Source organism: Curcuma longa, chromosome 13 (assembly GCF_044706935.1).
Source record: "Curcuma longa cultivar G26 ecotype Majalengka, Jawa Barat chromosome 13, ITB_CL_G26_1.1, whole genome shotgun sequence".
In the NCBI taxonomy this organism is placed as follows: Eukaryota; Viridiplantae; Streptophyta; class Magnoliopsida; order Zingiberales; family Zingiberaceae; genus Curcuma; species Curcuma longa.
The window spans coordinates 7,409,072-7,429,288 of NC_133873.1; the positions used below are offsets into that span (position 1 = coordinate 7,409,072).

The window sequence follows — 20,217 nt, forward strand, 5'->3', positions numbered from 1 at the left end:
TGTCTTTGTTGACTAAAGTGTTGTTTCGATTCGAATCATCTTAGCAACATGTATTTATTAGCTGAGATATTGTTTCGGCAATAGGCTCTTATCAATATAGTAGTATCGTGCCTCTAAAAAATTCCCTTAGGGAGTTTTATAATATGGAGCCGTTTTGACGGTGAAGTCGATCACTATAAAAAATCTACCCAATACAAATTGAAAACCCCCGAGACATAATTAGTTTATTATGACGGAGCAGACAGGGCAAGGGTTCAAATTTCGACGAAACCAAAGATACCCTTCTCCGTCGTGATTAACTGCAATTTCTCGATTTACTTCCTCACAGTGATCATGAAGCCTGGGTGGCGGATCCACCTTTTACCGATTCAAATAGATAAAATAAAACAATTTAAGCTGAAAATTTTAGTTATTAATTGATGAATTTGAATTCAGTTTTTTAAATGACATAAACGATATACTCACGAATCCAACTTGTAAAAATAACCTCTAACAATACTACAAAATGATTTGATACTTTTTAGAAATCTCGTTTTGACGGGAACTTATACATATCAACTCAAATCAAGTTATGAAAGTGGAACTCATTTGTTGCACCACTTCAATTCGATAAATTTGTCTCTGTTTGCGACTGTTATTAAACAACATCATCAAAAAAACTTGCATCAACATCATAGATGTACAAGATCAGTTTAGCTTTACTTGGACATCAAGTAGAGATAAATTTGTGTAAGGGCATGAACTCAAAATCAGTGTGTTCTTGGGATAATGGCAGAGAAGCCTACAACTTGTTTTGGAGTAACAAATCTTTCTGTATAGAAGAAAACCGAAATGGAATGCGACTGTGCAAACCGGAGAAGAGGGAAATATAACAAAGCAACTAAGAAGAATCTTCCATATGAATAAAACCGAATTGTGCTTCCTATCGCAACATTCGAATTTGAGGCTATTTTATCTGCACTTAGTTTTGCTGGGTTAGAAATTCACCTCTCTTTTTTTTGTCTTAATTGCTAGGTCAGGACAGTTTAGACTTCATCCTTCATCTTCCGAATCTGCACTTCGATTGAACGGGCGTTAGTACGTAGACTATGTACGAGTAGATCGACAAATGAATAACATATTGATGAAACAAACTCTCAATGAAAATGAATGTGTTTTTCTATGTTGTTCAGGGATAGAAAATGAGAAAAGAGAGCGATATCACCTGACCGAATGTCCTCTCCCACTTGACCTTTGTTGCTCATCTGTTTCAGAATCATTGCAAATATTAGTTTCCACCAGTAGGCGTGGAAGATGAGTAGGGTAATGAGCATTGTGTTGAATGTGTAATACAAAGCGGTAGGGAATTGGTTCATCCATGACAAGAATTCGAAACTCTCGTAGCTGAAAATGGAACCGTAACAATAATCAGCACAAACAAAGACGGAGATTGTGAAATGAAAAAGAAACAAAAAAAAACAAACAAACTTGGTGCTGCAGACAACCTTGAGGACTTGATTATCCAGAAGGGAAAGTATATTAATCTCAGAAGAAACCATGATATAGCAAAAAGTCCAAAGAAAAAGCTAGCTGCCATTTCCATTCCCGAATATTTGAACAACTTAGCTAACTCCATAAACACATCGCTCGTATCATGAAGAGCAAGAATTATAGTTCCAATACGGAAAAACCTGCAAAAGTTGATTCTTAGTTTCTGTATTACTGCAAACTATGTGAAACTATTCGGCTCTCACAAAACAAAGAAGAATTCTCAGTTCTCAATTTTCAAGGAAAAACAGCATGCGGACGCTAGCTATCATCAGGACAGGAGTAGCTCAAATAACCCAACTTGTCCCAAAGCATGGGTTTTCCTAGGCTGGATTTCGGGTTTTGATATAAAACCTGATCCAACTCAAATTTTAGTTAAAAATAAGTGAACTACATATATTTATATTGGAATCAGATACAAACTAACAGAAAATTATGTATGGAATCCACCACCACCATGGTGGTAGAGTTGGCGAAATGTAAATATTTAGAAGAACAATGAATGATAAATCTTTTAATATTTGTCATTTAAGTTTGCTTCAGTCAAGGATCAGAAAAACAAGTAGATGGGCATGGCTAGCAATCATTATCTACAAAAGTTGACAAGCATTGAACTAGTACATGCATATATTAAGGAAAGAGTCAGCAAACGACAGAACCTTCAGAAACCTGAATAGAAACAAGAGTCTTATTCCCAAAGTACCCCTATTAACCAGTGGATATGTTAATATGTCAAGAGATTTGATTTATTGACAATTGGATGCTTTGATCTCTTTTACTGAACAAAACGAACGTGTTATCATATAACTGCACACCTATACCATCAATAATACCAGATTTTGATGTATAACAATGTAATTAGTAATAACGGATAATATCATTAGTAGTAATGCATAACATCAAGGTCATAAGCCTCCTTTCACGTACCTGGTAATGTAGGAAAACCCAATCAAAATTGAGGTTATTATGTGATGAGACATCATTATTGAAAAATCTTTTCTACGAGTTTCCCAAGCAACGAGAGCAACAATACTATAAATGTAAAATCCACATTGGCACATGTAGAAAAGCATCAAAGAAGACCTGACATAAAAGGTTTAAGAAAGATCAAATTTTAGTTGCAAGAGCAAGTAATCTGAGATCAGACTGATAAATCATGTTAAGGTCATGCAAGGTTGAGGCAAGAAGTTTAATATATCAATGTCTTAGACATTAGTACATTATGTTTGAGATGGCTGTCGTTTGTTTGTTTTTTGCATGTGATTTAGGTATAAAAGAGTCAATAAAACTTGAATAAAATGAACAATGGAAAATCATAAAAACATGAATTACTTAAAGGCAGCTGCAAACGAGAAGCTGATCCCACTTCATTTCAGACTAAGCATAACTTTTATTAGTCGACAATAAAAGAAGTTGGAAGACTTCCATAGACTATTAACTTTCATGGTATAACTTCATGCTGCAAAATATTGTGAGAATATGTAGTATACTAACAAAGAAATTGTGAAAATTATACACTTTGTATAATTATTCCAATACGCCCAGATGAGAGAACTAATCTACTAAATAGGTTCAACCATTGGTCCCAAAATGCTTGTGCCAAAGTAAATAGTTCACTCAATCGAACCTAATAGCTTATGTTAAAATGCACCCAGGCTAACTAGTCTAACCAACATCTAGATAAGAATCAAGAATAGCATGTGAAGCAAACATGCTTGAATGAACATGTTCATCATTATGCACTCACTTCAATTCTTGATTTGGCCACCCTTTGAAGTATTCCTTTGTATTTAATGACCAAGGCTCCTGCTTGATAATTGAAATTACCCATATTTGAACACTAGCATAATATGTCAGCTTCCACATTGACTCGCAAGACTTTACAATTTTTGTCCATTTAGCTTCATCGTTCACCATAGGAACAGCTTTATATCTTAATAATTTCATAGAGCAAGGCTGAAAATAAACAAATGGACTTGTGAGTTTTTGAACCTACAAACATATTTTAACTGTAGCTTGATAAAAAGAAAAAAGCAATTTGTGTATAAAATCAAGTAAAGACCTAGTGTGAAGTGTAAATAAGATGTTATAAACGAAAAAAATGACAGAATAGTCAACGAAAATAAATATTTCCATAGCTAATTTATAAAGAGTTCATCATCGGAAGTGCTTAGCCATAATCAAATTGATAGAAAATTTTCATCATCCGATAAATTCTCACACACTTAGGGGAACCACTACATTCAAACTCATAGCACAATTTGCACAACGCTCCGTGAACGTTTTTATGTCAGATGAACGACTAGTATTTTGGATGTCATTAGATTGAATAAAAAAAGTGAGCTAAAACTTATCGGTTTCCATGAAATGCAGATACTTTAAGCAAAAGAAGGAGCCACTTAACTACTCCGCTTCAGGTGAGATCATTTCGTAGTAAACAAAAACTCATAGATTAACCTCGTGACTGTAAATCCATCCTAGAAAGTTCCTTGATACGGTTATATGTAAGCCAAAACAAAAAATCAAGATTAATCCCTAAAGCGAGCAATTTCTGATACTTGGAATCGACTCCTGTTAATATGACTAGTTCTTCCGCCTTGCTTTGTTTTACCATTTTATCGATTGCCTGATCGAAAACCCGACGGCCATTCGACACGCGATGAACGAGAGATCACCGACCAAATGCGCAGGCGAAAATCGAAGACAACGAAAGATCCGAACCTTGAAGACTAAGCGGTCGAGCAAGAGGCGAGCCAGGAACGATCCGAATGCGAAGACGATGACCAGAAAGAGATTGTTCGGCGCCGGGCAGCCGACGCCGCTATCCAAATGGATTAGCTCCATTCCGGCCGAACGAAGCACAGATTCAAGCGGAGCCTCGGTTGCCGGAGAGGAAGCAGATCCGCGACGAGAGGTTCGATTCGAGAGCGAAGAGGCCGAGGAGGAGGGATCTTCGGTGAGAACGATTTCGGAGAAATGGAATCGATCTCGCTCGATTTGGTTGCTCTTGCGTTAGAAATAGAAATGGGCGGTGGCGCATCGAGCGATGGAACCAGGAAGAAGGCGAAGTGTAAGGCTTATTATTACGTAAAAATTCAAAATGGCCATCCTTATTTTCATTTTTTCAAATCTTGCCATAAGTAGGATTAAAATAAATTTAAAAATAATTCTTTCCACAGTCATATAATTGCTCGATCTAAATTTCGACAAATTATTTATTTTAATATTATTATAATAATTTTGACAAATATATATATATATATATTAGAGTTTTGATTAAAAATTAATTTAATATTAATTAAGATTTATCTATTTTTAATTAAATTTTTTAATATTAATTAAAAAAATTCAACTTGATTAACATAGTTAGGCGAAGTGTAAGGCTTATTATTACGTAAAAATTCAAAATGGCCATCCGTATTTTCATTTTTTTCAAATCCTGCCATAAGTAGGATTAAAATAAATTTAAAAATAATTCTTTCCACAGTCATATAATTGCTCGATCTAAATTTCGACAAACTATTTATTTTAATATTATTATAATAATTTTGACAAATATATATATATATATATATATATATATATATATATGAGAGTTTTGATTAAAATTAATTTAATATTAATTAAGATTTGCTCTATTTTTAATTAAATTATTAAAATATTAATTAAAAAAATTCAACTTGATTAACATAGTTTGCAACAAGTGTAGCATTTTTTTCTATCATGTTATATAATATAGTAATTTTGGATAAAACTTTTATAATAAGATTAGAACAAAAGTATTTTAAATTATGATAAATTAAAGGTGAAAAAAGAAAAAGAGATGAAAAAAGAAAAATAATTATGTACTTAAGTTATATTTTTCTATGTGAAATGTTATGATTTTGATATTATCACATATAAAAATAAATTATAAATAAGAACATAATAATATTATCTTAATTTTAACATGTGAGAGGATTTTGAATATAAATCTAAAATAATATTTATTACCGTAATTGATATAATAATATTAAGATATTATCTATAATACTTATACATGAGGGCACGATAAGTTAGTCAGAGGCATGACAATTGTACTTAACATTGAGAGTTTGATTCTCTTATATAAAAGGTGGAATCTGTTATCTTAACGATTTCACATGGTCGGTCCTATAGTCATTTGTAAGGAGGTAAATTAAGAAACTACAGTTGACCACACAGATGATCAAAACTTTTGGGACATAGCTCAGTTGATTACGATGGAACAAACTTATAGAAGAGGATAAAGGTTCGAATCTTAACGAAGTCGAGTAATATTCTTTTCCGTCGTGATTAATTATAATTTTTTGATTTATCTCCTCACAAATGATCATGGAACCAACTGTGTAAAGCCGTTGAAGTGACAAATTCCATTTCTACAAAACAAGCAGATGCCACCGAAACCCCCACCCACCATCAGGCGCCGAAACCCCCACCCACCATCAGGCGCCGAGCGCCGATGCCACCCCTGCCACCACTATTCGCCAGGCCGTTCGAATTCATTCAATTTTTTTGTTTTTTTCTGTTCCTTCAAATTGTAAACATTACCGTGCTGAAATTCCACGTGCCCTCCCTAAAATCCCCTCCACTTACTCCGTCAATCTCAATAGATTTTTGTTCCGGGGACCGCGATCTAGAAAGTTTTTTTATTTTTCTGTTCCTTCAAATTGTAAACATTACCGTGCTGAAATTCCACGTGCCCTCAACGAGGAAAAATCCCCTCCACTAACTCCGTCAATCTCAATAGATTTTTGTTCCGGGGACCGCGATCTAGAAAGTCAACAATTTATGACAAAGGAGCAGGGGATAACGTACGGCGACGGAGCAGAGGTTGAAGGAGCAGGGGAGGACGATCAACGAGGAAGAAAGGGATAACGTACGGTTCAACACTAAACCAAATATTACGACGAAGGAGGAAGACTTCTTTAGATCATTGGTAAAGAAATTGCCATCGAGTTATGATGAACATACATCATTGTAGAAGAGGCTTAGTCTGCAACCCTAAGAAATGAACACAACTCCCTCTGCAGGCAATCATTAATTGCTACATTCTTAAAAAAAAGAAGCCAATACTTCACACAAGACACGATTAGCAATGACTTTGCTTGCCCTTGGAGGCCCCAAAGTAGGTAACTGAGGACCTTATTGCCAACAAACCCTAAACCCTAAGAAACATTGAATTATTTTCCCAACCAGCAACCAGCACATCCTCACTACCTCTTCCACTAAGAACTGTTGGTTTCCTTCTTCTTTATTTGGGAATTGAACGTGAGCACAACTTGTGACTGTGAGAGAGTTGGTGAGGTTGGTTCAGTAGGTCCACTCCTGGGGAAGGCAGCAGCTCATGGGGGTTCTAATGGCAGCAACAGCACCACCAGGCTGTGGGCTTCTTCTTCTTCTTCCCATAAATGAATCTAGGAATGAGAAATTGTGTTCGGGTTGAGTAAAATTAGCATTTTGATCCGGAGGAGCTGGGACTACCCTCGCTGGAAGAAGCACTGTCGAACAAATGTGTAATCTGTAACTCATAGGGAGCAATGGTCGAACACCTGGAGGGCTAGTTGGTTGGTGTTGGGGATGAGGGTTACCTGACTTCTTTTGCGGCTGGGGCTTGCTGTTGGACGTTCGGGGGAGGAAGACGCCGGTGCCGGTGGGCTCTTTTCTGGCGCCGGAGCTGGAAAGGAAGACCGCTGTCATGCCTGACGCGGGAAGGGGCTGATGCCGGACAAGAAATGGAGCACGCCGGGAAGGAGAAGAGCTAGGGCAGTGGCCGGCCAACCAGAATTGCTGCTGCAGTAGCTGCTGCTGCTTCAGGTGCCGGATCTGAAGCAAATAGGGTTTCGGCATTAAAGATCCAATCGGAGAAAATGACAATTTTTTCCGAGGTAAAACGAAACGCACTCGAGCCGCCTGCAGCTGCCGATGGGCGAGAAAGGGGCTAGGGTTCCTCATTTGATTCGGGAGCCGATGCCAGAGCTCCTCCTCCGCCGCCCGCTTTCCAGTCGCCTCATTGAGCAGATCCCGCACCTACCGCCACGATGAGATGCCAAGATCAAGATCCACGGAGGGTTAATGCGCACCACAAAATTTCTCACCTTGTCGTTGTCGTCGACGAAGAAGCCGTGGAAAAAACCGTCGTCCAGGAGCTCAGCAGGAAGCCGAAGGTCCTCCGCCATGGCTCCGAGGTGAAGACGAAAGAGCAGGCGCTACAAAAAGCAGAGCGAGCAGGCGCTTGCTCGGACCGCACGGAACAATGATGGCGGGGCAGCGCAGCGCAGCGGGCAAGGCAAGCAGCACTTGGGCGCCCCCGCTGCTCCCACTGCTTCGCTTTTGGGCCCAAATCGAGAAAGCAAGCGAGGAGGCAATCAATGGCGGAGGCGAGAACAGAGATGTCAGAGCAGAGGGAGGGAGGAAGATGGCGATAGTCGATTTTATAGGGGTTGTTGTGATTAATGTCGGTAAATTTGCGGCATTAATGGTGGGGATTAAGATTAGATTGTGATTAATGGGGGTTACGGCATCTTAATTAGGAGTTAGAGATGGCATTTGTCTTTCCTAAATTAAAATTCTTTTGTTAATTATGCGGTTTAAATGTAATTATTTAATTAATTAAAATTTGTTTATTTATTTAGACTCCTCGATTTAGGCGGGACAGCTTGGATTTTGCTGGATTTGAGTATGGCCCACAAACATAATTCAAAAATCTTTTGCATTTTAGGCATATGGTCATGAAATTAATGAAAATGATTTTTTTTTAAAAAAAAAAAATCAAAATGCCGCTACCAATTAAATAAATTATTAAAAAACGTCTTTTTAATAAAAAAAAAAAATCAAAAGATCAAAAGACGGTAGATATTTTATGTCAAAAATATCTTCACTTTCATACTATTATATTTAACTATATTTAACTGCTAAACATATAACTGCTATAATATATAACATTTATTATAGTATCATAATATTACTTAATAGTTTTTACACATTATAATAATTATAATATTATTTTCAAATGATTTTGATCGATTTAAAATAATTTTGATAAAATTTAAATAATTTTGATTAAGTTGTAAAAAAATATTTTGATATAATTGTGTTTCAGAGTTTATGATTTACCATTTAAAATTTTAGTAATAATTGATTTTTCATGTTGTAATAACTATCGAGTAACTTCTATGTTGGGATGCAATCAAAGTCCTACATTGGAAAGACATGAAAAAGTGTTAAAATCGATGGAATCAAAATATCTCCACAATGGTATGATATTGTCCACTTGGACCTAAACCCTCATGGCTTTGTTCTTCCCCAAAAGGGGATACTTTCCATTCTTTTAATCCCATGATCCCAAAAGGCCTGCAACCCAACAACTTCCCACCTAGCCGCAGCTAGGACTTTTTACCTCTCGGTCCACCCGACCTACTAGAACTTCCCACCTAGTCGCAACTAGGACTTTTTGTCCCTCGATCCATCCGACCTACTAGGACTTCCCACCTAATCGCAACTAAAATTTTTTGCCCTCGGTCCACCCGACCTACTAGGACTTCTCACCTGGTGTCTGGTCCTCTTGATTCAGACACGGGAGCACCCACTTCCTTTGTTTAAGGTTCAAACCACATGATTAGATCTGGATCATGGCTCATCCGGCGATTAGTCCGGTGAAGAGCGGTCTCGCTCTGATACCACTTGTTAAAACCGATGAAATCAAAATATCTCCACAATGGTATGATATTGTCCACTTTGGGCCTAAACCCTCATGGCTTTGTTTTTGGGCTCTCCCTAAAAGGTCTTACACCAATGAAGATACTTTCCATCCTTTTAACCTCATGATCTTTTCCATATACTTTAGATGTGGGATTATGTTTGCACTTTGCAACCCAACAAAAAGATCATGGGTTTATAAGATAAAAGATATCTCCACATAATATGAGGCTTTTTGGGTTGAGCCCAAAAACAAAACCATAAGAGTTTAGACCTAAAGTGGACAATATCATACCATGAAGATATTTTGATTCCATCAATGTAAACCTTTTGTGTTGCTGGATTTGTTTGAGGGAGGATTGTTGGATGCAATCAAAGTCCCACATTGGAAAGACATGGAAAAGATCATGGATTTATAAGATGGAAAACATCTCTATTGGTCTGAGACCTTTTGGGTTGAGCACAAGAACAAAACCATGAGGGCTTACGCCCAAAGTGTAATAACATTCTATACATTGTAGTAACTATCGAGTAATTTTTATATGTTGATTTTTTTCATGTTATAGCAACAAGTAGTTTCTATATGTTATAACAATTACTGAGTAGTTTCTACGCTCGTTATAGTTAAATTTTAAATCTTAAATCCTAAATTCTAACACTATACTATATCAAAATACTATTTATCAACTTAGCTAAAATTATTTAAATTTTATAAAAATCATTATAAATATTTATAGCAGTTATAAAGTAGCTTCTATATATTGTAGCTAGCAACTAGTTGTAATGTTACAATAACTTTAAAAATAATTGATGAACAATGTTATAGTAACTTTTTAGTAGCTCTTACACGTTGTAGCGGCTATCAAATAGCTACTATAATGACGTTAGATAACGACGTTAGATAAGGGGCATTTCGATGAAAAAAAGCATTCTATGCTTCCAATCTCATGATTTTCAAAAATTATACTTTACCCCCTTCCAATTGTCCCTGTGGGTGCAAAACTCAGGCCCATACACAAAGACCATGTCAAGCTTAAGTCTTTGCCAAACCAAGCCCGTAGGCGACTTAGGTGTTGCCTAGCTTCGACCTAGTTATGACTCGAGCATGGCACAATCCATTTTTTTGTGGTCGTGTTGGGCACTATTTAGGACAAAGTTAGGTCAAGCCATGAACATTCCAACATAATCGACAACAATTCTTGTTCCACCTAATTCATTAACTCTTGTTCTCGAACTTGGGAGTTAATAGAGTCGGTACTCGAATGATAGAATTGTTACACACAGGAGTGAGGAGTCCAAGAACAAATTGGACAAAAATAAAAAAAGGCACTGTTTATTATCGTTTCTTTAAAAGGATATTTTTATTAAAAAAATCAAAATAACAATTCATCCATTAATTCATCACGATAAATCGAAAAACATTAGGCAAGTGACCCATCAACCCAACATTCTTAGATCAACTGTCCATTAAAAGAAATTCATCTATTAATTCATTGAAGCTGGGACTCGATCTTTAGATGTACGAAAAACTAAAAATTCTTACCATTGCCCCAACAATGTGTTAAAGTAATTGCTACAACATAAAATAAAATTACTCTAGTTTGATTACAATTATTATACATAAAACACTATTATATCAAAACTCTTTGTCAATTGACTCAAAATCAATGCAAAATGATTGTACTAGTTACTCTATAATTTGTTTCATAATTCAAATGTTCGAGTTTTACCCAACTAATCTTGAAAATAGACGATTTTCTCCATTAATTCATCAATCGGATAAATCTGAAACTAGTTACTCCATAATTACTATTACTTAATAGCTCTTGCAATAATTTAAACAACTATTTCATAGCTGGTAAAATAATTTTGAATTGATTTTAACTAAATTGAAACAAATTTAATCAAATTAATAAAAGTATTTTGATATAATAATTTTAATTTTATTAAATCGGTTTACCTTTAATTAACTTTTGTTTTTAAAAAAGGAATGCCTTTTTAATAAAAAACAATAATATGCCATTTTCATATTAGTCTAGTATTTCCTATCATACATTTAGGCCCTTCATCAGTTACTCTGTTCAACTGATGTCCACTAGCAATCTGAAAACAAAGTAGGGTTTGAGAATTCAGTAGATATGGAAGATATATATCTAAAATAAAGATAGTCTAGTGTACGAAGCTCCCGCTAATAAGACATGTCGGCAGAAATAAAAACACCTATAAAATTCACATTATCACAAGGAGTATTACTAAGGCAGACTACAACCTCATTTTAATGAGTTGGAATTGAAAGTGCAAGTGGATGAACCACCCCAAGTTCATTTATAATTCTACCAAACTAGCAAAAGACTGATCTTTTTTACTACTACAATCAAAGTCAACTACATTCCACACACTCCATGCTTATACCTTCTCTGTAGATTGTGATTCTTAGTAGTAAAGAGAACCTGAAAGATTTAAGGGAAAACAAAATTGTTATCTTCACTTTCAGTGAGAGTTAGATTAAGCTCACTTTAGGGCAGTCGCATACCTTGCCACCATTCACCTCTGTCAGCAGCGTGTGTGTTATTCCAATCATCTCCTTGATGCACTCTATGCTGGTAGAATATTATTGAATCATAAGAATCTTGAATCTTGGATTTCGAAGTAGAAAAAGAGATTGCGAGCATACTTTATCTGGAGTTTGTGATGTTCGAGGGGAAGATGAACTCGTGTAGAAATCTCTAGCACCATAATTTACGGATAGTAAATAGGGTGACTCCATGTATTCATTGGCATAGACTGGTTTTGCATCTTTGCAATGCATGCTTTGAGCTTTAGTTGGACTATCTGAAAGTTCACATTAGTATCAGGTTTTCTGAATTATGATTGTTCATTCGGTGGAGATATAGAAGTTAGCACCAGAAGAAAAGTTTCAAACTGAAAGTTCAGGTTGTTCTCAATTATTACCAAGCTGTGTAGATGTAGAGTTAGCCCTTGTGCAGAACAAGATTATAAACTAATATGATGAATCATATGAGAAATGCCAAGATCTAAATTAATAGACTATTTTTCTAGAAAAAAGGGAGAATTCAAGAGGATCCCCTTGAACTACAAGGAATTGATCTAACTTGTTCTAGGTAAATACTCTTTGTTTAGATGACAAGAACAAGGTGTGCATGCATTATGCACTGATTCAGCCTATCATTGCAAGGAGCAACATTTCAGAACCAGTGATTCTTTGGAGACAAGCTCAAATTTACAAACAGTGATCTGAACATTATCTGTGCTTCCACCTTAGCTTTCATGTAAAGCTAAAGTAGGTCAATCAGACCTGGAAAATTATTAACCTTTGAAAACAATATGATAAGAAAAAGTGTTTGTCATGTGAGGAACAAGTAGAGGAGATTCAAGCAGAGCATATTAGTAGGAGTATAGTCAAGAACCTGTAGTTGCGCTCTGAGCACTTGCAATGCGACCTTCATATCTCTGTTTGTTCAAAGTCCAGCACAAATCTGAATGTGATAAATCCTTCGCGATCACCTGAGATAGCAGCAGCACAAATCCATCCATCCCAGCATTAATTAAATCACCAAAAAGCAACAAAGATCCATCTTTTTCATATCAATAACGAAGTAAACTGGCACCAGAAAAAAAATTCCCTAAAAAAACGGAGGATAGGAGGAAGAATTGGATTTAGGAAAAAGATGAACTACTTGGGAAGCCGGAGGGAAGACGGTGCTGAAATAGCCTGGCGAAGCCGCGGAGGACCGGGTCGCGGGATTCGGAATCTCATCCGCGATCGCCGGAAAACGAGGAGGCGTGCTGTTCTTCCCCTCCATCCCCCCAAACTCTCCTCTTCGTTTGCTCTCGCCGAATCCTCGATCCAACAGACCACGACAGCTGATGTGGGCTCTGGGCGAGGACCATGGCGAAGGAAAGGGGAAATTAAATAGGCGAATAGAATGGGCGGGGGAGGGACACGTGAAAGGCGGAGAGGACTTACAAGGCGGCGACTAGTATTCGGCTCCTACGCTGCTGCTGTGTCGTCTCCTCCTCTCCTCTTCCTCCTCCTCCTTCACATGTGTCGCCATTGAAACGTACCTACCTCGCTTTCTTCTCTCTCTCTCTCTTGCGTCCTTCGAAAAGCTTCCCAAGATCGAGTCTTTGGATGTTGATGGAGCCCCGGCGGAGTGGAAATCTCCAGAATCCTGGAAGAATTTATAAACCTCTTCTCGCGCTCGCAGCGATCCCTCGCACCTTCTTCCTACGTTCTTCCCTCTTTCCTTAGTATCCCAAATCCCTGGATCTCTCTCTCTTCCCTAATTTATTGCAGTTTAAATTAATTAGAGGATATTTCAATTTGCCCCCTGAAGTTTCTCCCGTTTATCATCACTTCTCGTTATTTATAAAATATCATATTCGCCCCTGTATTTTTTTAAGTTCATTTAATAAAATTAATAGGGGGTTTTATTTATCATTAATTTTAATTTTCGGTTATGAGAATTCTTTTATATTCTTGAAGGGGTGAAATTTTAAGAACTCGGAGGGTGAATTTATTATTTTACAAACTGTTCGCCAGCTCCGCTGGGCCGATGCGACAGCTGTGGGCCCCACCATATCCATCCGTCGAAGTGGGTCCCGCAGCTGTCGTTGCGGGCGGCCGCGCCACGTCCGCATGCCGATAAAAACCGCCACAACTTCCCCGATTCCTGCCAATTCTCGCGTATGGCCCACAGGAATTTACTACAGGGCCCCGGACTCAAATACCCGAACCAATACCCGGCATCCTTCTCCGTTGATCTCTCTCCTAACGGTGATCCTTTACCGATCAGTAGGAAAGGTATGGTTAGCATTATCATTCAAAATTGATCCAAAATAGGAATTTGATGTAATAAATATTCTTACAATTAATTAAATTAAAATAACAAGTTTTATCTACTTTTTTATTTTATTCTTTTTTCTAAAAAGATACAAATTTTTATTCTAATTTATTGAAATAAATATTACTATAGACATTATTCCTTATCTATTAAAGTAATATTCTTAAAAATAAATTATTTATATTTTTATTCTTCTCTTATGCTCCTTTTACTCCCAAGTAACAATATGAGAGTTTAAATTTTACCTAGAGTAAATTATATCGGAGGAGTTTGAAAAACTTATAAGATCTATCTGTGTTTTTTGATTATCTTGATGAGAAACTTTCATAGAGTTAGATTGATCATCTTTAAGATTAATTAAATCGTAAAAATTAGATACATGAATGACTAAAACAATTAATAAATAAAGAAAAAATATCTTGTATATAATTTATAGTTTCTTCTCTATATCTTGAAGTAGATAGACTATAAGGTTCATATCCATGAATTAAGTAGACCTTAAAAAAAAGAGTTAACTAGAGAAAGACTTTGGATTAGGAAGAGAACAAGATAAGGGTCTCAATGAAGCCAAATAAGATGAACATTAGAAGTATATATATATATATATATATATATATAGCATATATCCATACACTTGTCAACTATCCTTATCTAACTCTATGGATATGAGTAGGGTCACCTTCTAGTCAACTCAAGCTTGTGGTGCATCATTACACCTAAAAGACAAAGATATTGTTGTGTCTACACAAAAAAAGGATAAGGAGGATATAAATGTGTGTGCCCTACAAGAGAGAGGAATCAATGGTGTGTGCCCTACAAGAGCAAGGAAGAGGACACTTGTATAAAAGTAAAAGCTAAAGAACCTAAAGTCAAATCATCTAATTGAATTGAATGAATAAATAAAACTTTAATCTAATTGAATATTAGCATGATTATAAGTAACTTAAGTTAAAAGTATTTAAGTTGGACAAAAAATATTAGGGCATCCCAAATTATATCAAAGGGACTTTCTTTTTCAAATGAAAAAGCTGTCAAAAGGTTGTTCTATCATATGTTTTATCTCCAAAATATTTCATATTTTAGTATTGTTGTAGCAAATATCGAATAAATGTTACAATAGGTAGAAGTTTCTTTATAGGTACTATAATATATTTAAGATTTAGGATTTAATTTGATTAAAATGAAATACATAATTTTTCACATTGTAATAGCTACTCATTTTTTACACGTTGTAGCTAAACTTTAAATTCTAAAATCTTCAAATCATCTAATTGAATGAATAAATACAACTTTAATCTAATTGAATATTAACATGACTATAATTAACTTAAGTTAAAAGTATTTAAGTTGGACAAAAATTATTAGGGCATCTCAAATTATATAAAATGTCAAAATATCTTGTATATAATTTATAGTTTCTCTCATCTATATCTTGAAGTAGATAGACCATATCCATGAATTAAGTAGACCTTAAAAAAAGAGTTAACTAGAGAAAGACTTTGGATTAGGAAGAGAACAAGATAAGGGTCTCAATGAAGCCAAATAAGATGAACATTAGAAGTATATATATATATAGCATATATCCATACACTTGTCAACTATCCTTATCTAACTCTATGGATATGAGGAGTCACCTTCTAGTCAACTCAAGCTTGTGGTGCATCATTACACCTAAAAGACAAAGATATTGTTGTGTCTACACAAAAAGGATAAGGAGGATATAAATGTGTGTGCCCTACAAGAGAGAGGAATCAATGGTGTGTGCCCTACAAGAGCAAGGAAGAGGACACTTGTATAAAAGTAAAAGCTAAAGAACCTAAAGTCAAATCATCTAATTGAATTGAATGAATAAATAAAACTTTAATCTAATTGAATATTAGCATGATTATAAGTAACTTAAGTTAAAAGTATTTAAGTTGGACAAAAAATATTAGAGCATCCCAAATTATATAAAATGTCAAAAGGATTTTCTTTTTCAAACAAAAAATTCAAAAGGCTGTTCTATCAGATGTTTTATCTCTAAAATATTTCATATTTTAGTATTGTTGTAGCAAATATCGAATAAATGTTACAATAGGTAGAAGTTACTTTATAGGTACTATAATATATTTAAGATTTAGGATTTAATTTGATTAAAATGAAATACATAATTTTTCACATTGTAATAGCTACTCATTTTTTACACGTTGTAGCTAAACTTTAAAATCTAAAATCTTCAAATCATCTAATTGAACGAATAAATACAACTTTAATCTAATTGAATATTAACATGACTATAATTAACTTAAGTTAAAAGTATTTAAGTTGGACAAAAATTATTAGGGCATCCCAAATTATATAAAATGTCAAAAGGGTGTTCTTTTACAAACAAAAAAGTAAAAGGATGCTTGTTTTATCTCGAGAATACCTCTTATTCCTGCATTGTTATAGCAGCTACCGAATAACTAATACAACATGTAGAAACTACTTTGTAAGTACTACAATATATTTAGAGTTTAGGATTTAGTTTGAGCAATTACTCATGTTCCACATTGTAATTAAATTCTAAATCATAAAATCTTAAATTTTAAACTTGAAAATTATTATATCAAAATATATTTTACCAACTTAATCAAAATTATTTAAATTTCATCAAAAATATTTAAAATTAATCAAAATAATTTTAAAATAGTTGTATAAACTACTAAGTAGTTGCTACAATGCTACAACAGCATTAGGTTTTACACATTGTAGGTTTTATAATGTGTAGAAACTATTTTGTAGTTGCTATAATGATATTGAAAATAAGAAACGTCATTGTAGCAGCTTCTATACATTATAACAGTTATTTATTAACTACTACACATTGTAACAGCTACTTGTAGCTACAACAGCTATCGCACTCTTTTGATTAATTTTTTTTTCAAAAAATAGAGATGTCATTTTGATGATCTACACAATTAAACATGCTCTTTTATTTTTTTTTATCCATTTAAATTTATTTATTTATAACATAATCTCAAATTCTATGAAAAGGGCCTTTTATAAAAGGCCCCTTAAGAGGATTCGCATTGGTGACCTCATATTTTACTTTGCCTTTTTGATGTGTTTGATTGATAGAGGTGCCAATATTAGTTGAAGAAATGGAATTAACTTTACTTGCAAGAAAGTTGTGGAGTATTGTAGAGTTGACTTATAAACTTGGTTGAATTCAACTATCTATTCAGTATATTCATCAACTTATTTATTGACTTATTAATTTAAAAGGTTCCAGAAAGAAACAAGATGAATATTCTCTTTTGCTCTTTAAAGTCTAATGAATCTATTAGGACCGTTAGTTTACTTGCGAGAAAGTTGTGGAGTATTATAGAGTTGACTTATCAACTTGATGGAATTCAACTATATCTATTCAGTATATTCACCAACTTATTAACTTAAAAGGTTCGGGAAAGAAACAAGATGAATATTCTCTTTTGCTCTTCAAAGTCTAATGAATCTGTTAAGACCGTTGGCGTCGCTAGAAGGGGATGAGTAATGATCGATTTGCTTCATTTTTTTATATACTCATCGTCTAAAACTTATTTGCGCAACGAAAAATATATAAAATATAATACCTCTATTTTATATGATTCGAAACTCTGAGTTCTCATTATACGACCTCAACTATTCTTTCTTTTTGTCGGACATCTTTCGGAAGTAAAGAAACCTCTTATAATAACCTGTTCTTACAAGTAATACATGCAAAATATAATAACTTGACAAATAGATAGAGATTGTAGTTGAAGAATTAAAATTAACTTTACTTGCGAGAAAGTTATGGAGTATTATAGAGTTGACTTATCAACTTAATGGCATTCAACTATCTCTATTCAATATATTCACCAACTTATTTATTGACTTATTAACTTAAAAGGTTCGAGAAAGAAACAAGATGAATATTCTCTTTTGCTTTTCAAAATCTAATGAATTTGTTAGAACCGTTAGTTTACTTGCGAGAAAGTTATGGAGTATTATAGAGTTGACTTTATCAACTTGATGGAATTCAACTATATCTATTTAGTATATTCATAAATTTTAATTTATCAACTTATTACTTAAAAGGTTCAAGAAAGAAACAAGATCAATATTCTCTTTTGCTTTTCAAAGTCTAATGAATATGTTAAGACCGTTGGTGTTGCTAGAAGGAGATGAGTAGCGATTTGCTTTGTTTGTTACATACTCGTCATCTATAACTTATTTGCGCAACGAAAAATATAAAACACAATACCTCTATTTTATATGGTTCAAAACTCTCAGTTCCCACTCTACTAACCTTAACTAATATTCTTTATTCTTATCGGACATCTTCCGGAGGTAAAGAAACCTCTTATAATTACCTATTCTTATAAGTAATACATGCAAAATATAATAACCTGACAAATGGATAGAGGTGTTGTCAATTGTAGTTGAAGAATTGAAATTAACTTTATTTGTGAGAAAGTTATAGAGTATTATAGAGTTGACTTATTTAACTATATCTATTTAGTATATTCACCAACTTATTTATTAACTTATCTACTTAAAAGGTTCAAGAAAGGAACAACATGAATGTTCTCTTTTACTCTTCAAATTCTAATGAATTAAGAATAGTAGTCATATTTAATTTCCCATCATTAAATGGGATAAATGAAGATCAAGGCAAATTTTTTTTTGCATTTTAATGCTAATGAAGGGTCTTAAAGTTGATTTATCCTCTGGAAGGAAAATGAGAAAATTGAGGAACAAAAGGCATTGCTCAAAACCTTTTTAATTAGGTAACACAAAGAGAAAGAGGTTTAAATATGAATATTCTTGGGTAAAATTCAAAGGAGTGCCCTTTTGTTTTTTGTTTTTTTTTTTTTGGAATCATCAACACGCCTTTTTTATTTTTAATAAAAAAGTCATCTCATCCAACCTGCCTCCCGCCTCCTTTTTAAAATGATAAGATTACTGTTCAATATTATTAACTTTGTCATATTCATTAAATTTTGACTTATTCAATAACATTTATATTGTAACAACTATAAAATTATAACTACTATAATATAAATTTATCTTGTTCAATAATATTTATGTTGTACTAGTTATAGTTGTATAACTACTACAATAAATTTATTTTATTCAATAATATTCACGTTATAGTAATTACGATTTTATAATTACTATAATATAAATTTATCATATTCTTCTGCAAAAATTACGGTCGATCTCACGATCATCTGTGAGGAGATAAATTGCAGTTGGTCACGACGAAGAAGGATATTGCTCAGTTTTGTCGAGATTCAAACAAGTCTGCTATCGTAACTAACTTAGCTATGCCCTAAGGATAAATTATCATATTCATACAACTATATGATAGGATAGATGACAGGAATTAATAATACTTAATTGGAGTCCAACGCCTATCATTTTACAAATGAGGCAGATGGGGTGGAACATTTTTTTTTATTAAAAATAAAATATATATTTTTTTTCTACTAAAGGTGGAATTTACTATCCAGTAATTCCACATAGTCGAGCTTTATGACCATCTATAAGAAGATAAATTAAGAAGTTACAATTGATCATAATAAAAAAGGATATATATGTCTTGATTTCGACTTCATATATCTCTTTAATGATTTGGATAACATGAGACGACCATTTGATTTTTGCTCAATATTTTTTTTTCTCTCCTTTTGCAATAAGCGAGGAAAAATATTAGCAGAAAATAAAAAAAGCACCTCTAATAATTCATATCATCAAAAAGCACATTTCTTTTAAAAATTCTTAATATAGCGTTCCACCTATAATTTGATATCCAAAATGCTCTTTTAGATCAAAGCTGCATCGAAATGAATCAATTTTGATTAAAATTGTTCACCTTAAAGATATATTATTTTAAGGGTTGAATAATTTTGATCAAAATTACTATAATATAAAATATAAAAGAGTATTTCGGATATCAGATTATAAGTGAGATATTATTTTGATAATTTTAAAAATATATATAAAAGAGTATACTCATCGAGTTCTTTGTCAATGTTATTTTGTAAGTATCATGCTCAATGTTTGTAAAATGTTTGTAAAATTGTGATCCTACCATTTGAAAGCATAAATCAATCTTGGATCA

General features: G+C 33.9%; 3 protein-coding genes across 3 annotated transcripts; all 3 read right to left on the reverse strand.

Moving 5' to 3' along the window:
• Positions 1-966: 966 nt before the first annotated feature.
• On the reverse strand, positions 967-4,503 carry LOC141844549 (ASC1-like protein 3). The gene is made up of 6 exons (XM_074732585.1): positions 4,249-4,503; positions 3,275-3,483; positions 2,455-2,610; positions 1,485-1,670; positions 1,205-1,383; positions 967-1,052 (listed from the first exon to the last, which is right to left on the reverse strand). The coding sequence occupies exons 1-6, from the start codon at positions 4,369-4,371 to the stop codon at positions 1,033-1,035; spliced, it is 873 nt and encodes a 290-aa protein (XP_074588686.1). The 5' UTR covers positions 4,372-4,503; the 3' UTR covers positions 967-1,032.
• Positions 4,504-6,482: 1,979 nt separating this feature from the next.
• Positions 6,483-7,934, reverse strand: LOC141844519 (uncharacterized). The gene is made up of 4 exons (XM_074732554.1): positions 7,644-7,934; positions 7,450-7,575; positions 7,137-7,371; positions 6,483-7,046 (listed from the first exon to the last, which is right to left on the reverse strand). The coding sequence occupies exons 1-4, from the start codon at positions 7,722-7,724 to the stop codon at positions 6,859-6,861; spliced, it is 630 nt and encodes a 209-aa protein (XP_074588655.1). The 5' UTR covers positions 7,725-7,934; the 3' UTR covers positions 6,483-6,858.
• Positions 7,935-11,449: 3,515 nt separating this feature from the next.
• Positions 11,450-13,524, reverse strand: LOC141844117 (uncharacterized). Its single transcript, XM_074732124.1, has 6 exons — positions 13,232-13,524; positions 12,942-13,140; positions 12,672-12,768; positions 11,918-12,075; positions 11,777-11,843; positions 11,450-11,693 (listed from the first exon to the last, which is right to left on the reverse strand). The coding sequence occupies exons 2-6, from the start codon at positions 13,065-13,067 to the stop codon at positions 11,677-11,679; spliced, it is 465 nt and encodes a 154-aa protein (XP_074588225.1). The 5' UTR covers positions 13,068-13,140; positions 13,232-13,524; the 3' UTR covers positions 11,450-11,676.
• Between the last annotated feature and the right edge of the window lie 6,693 nt (positions 13,525-20,217).

Coding starts and splice junctions, on each gene's coding strand:
- LOC141844117 (XM_074732124.1), bottom strand. CDS start 13,067: ATGGAGGGGAAGAACAGCACGCCTCCTCGTTTTCCGGCGATCGCGGAT. Junction 12,769..12,941: donor TCTTCCCTCCGGCTTCCCAA/GTAGTTCATCTT, acceptor CTGCTATCTCAG/GTGATCGCGAAGGATTTATC. Junction 11,844..11,917: donor CATCACAAACTCCAGATAAA/GTATGCTCGCAA, acceptor ATATTCTACCAG/CATAGAGTGCATCAAGGAGA.
- LOC141844519 (XM_074732554.1), bottom strand. CDS start 7,724: ATGGCGGAGGACCTTCGGCTTCCTGCTGAGCTCCTGGACGACGGTTTT. Junction 7,372..7,449: donor GGCAGCTGCAGGCGGCTCGA/GTGCGTTTCGTT, acceptor TATTTGCTTCAG/ATCCGGCACCTGAAGCAGCA. Junction 7,047..7,136: donor CCAGCCGCAAAAGAAGTCAG/GTAACCCTCATC, acceptor TTTGTTCGACAG/TGCTTCTTCCAGCGAGGGTA.
- LOC141844549 (XM_074732585.1), bottom strand. CDS start 4,371: ATGGAGCTAATCCATTTGGATAGCGGCGTCGGCTGCCCGGCGCCGAAC. Junction 2,611..3,274: donor TGGCCAAATCAAGAATTGAA/GTGAGTGCATAA, acceptor CTTTTATGTCAG/GTCTTCTTTGATGCTTTTCT. Junction 1,384..1,484: donor TGGATAATCAAGTCCTCAAG/GTTGTCTGCAGC, acceptor TTCCATTTTCAG/CTACGAGAGTTTCGAATTCT.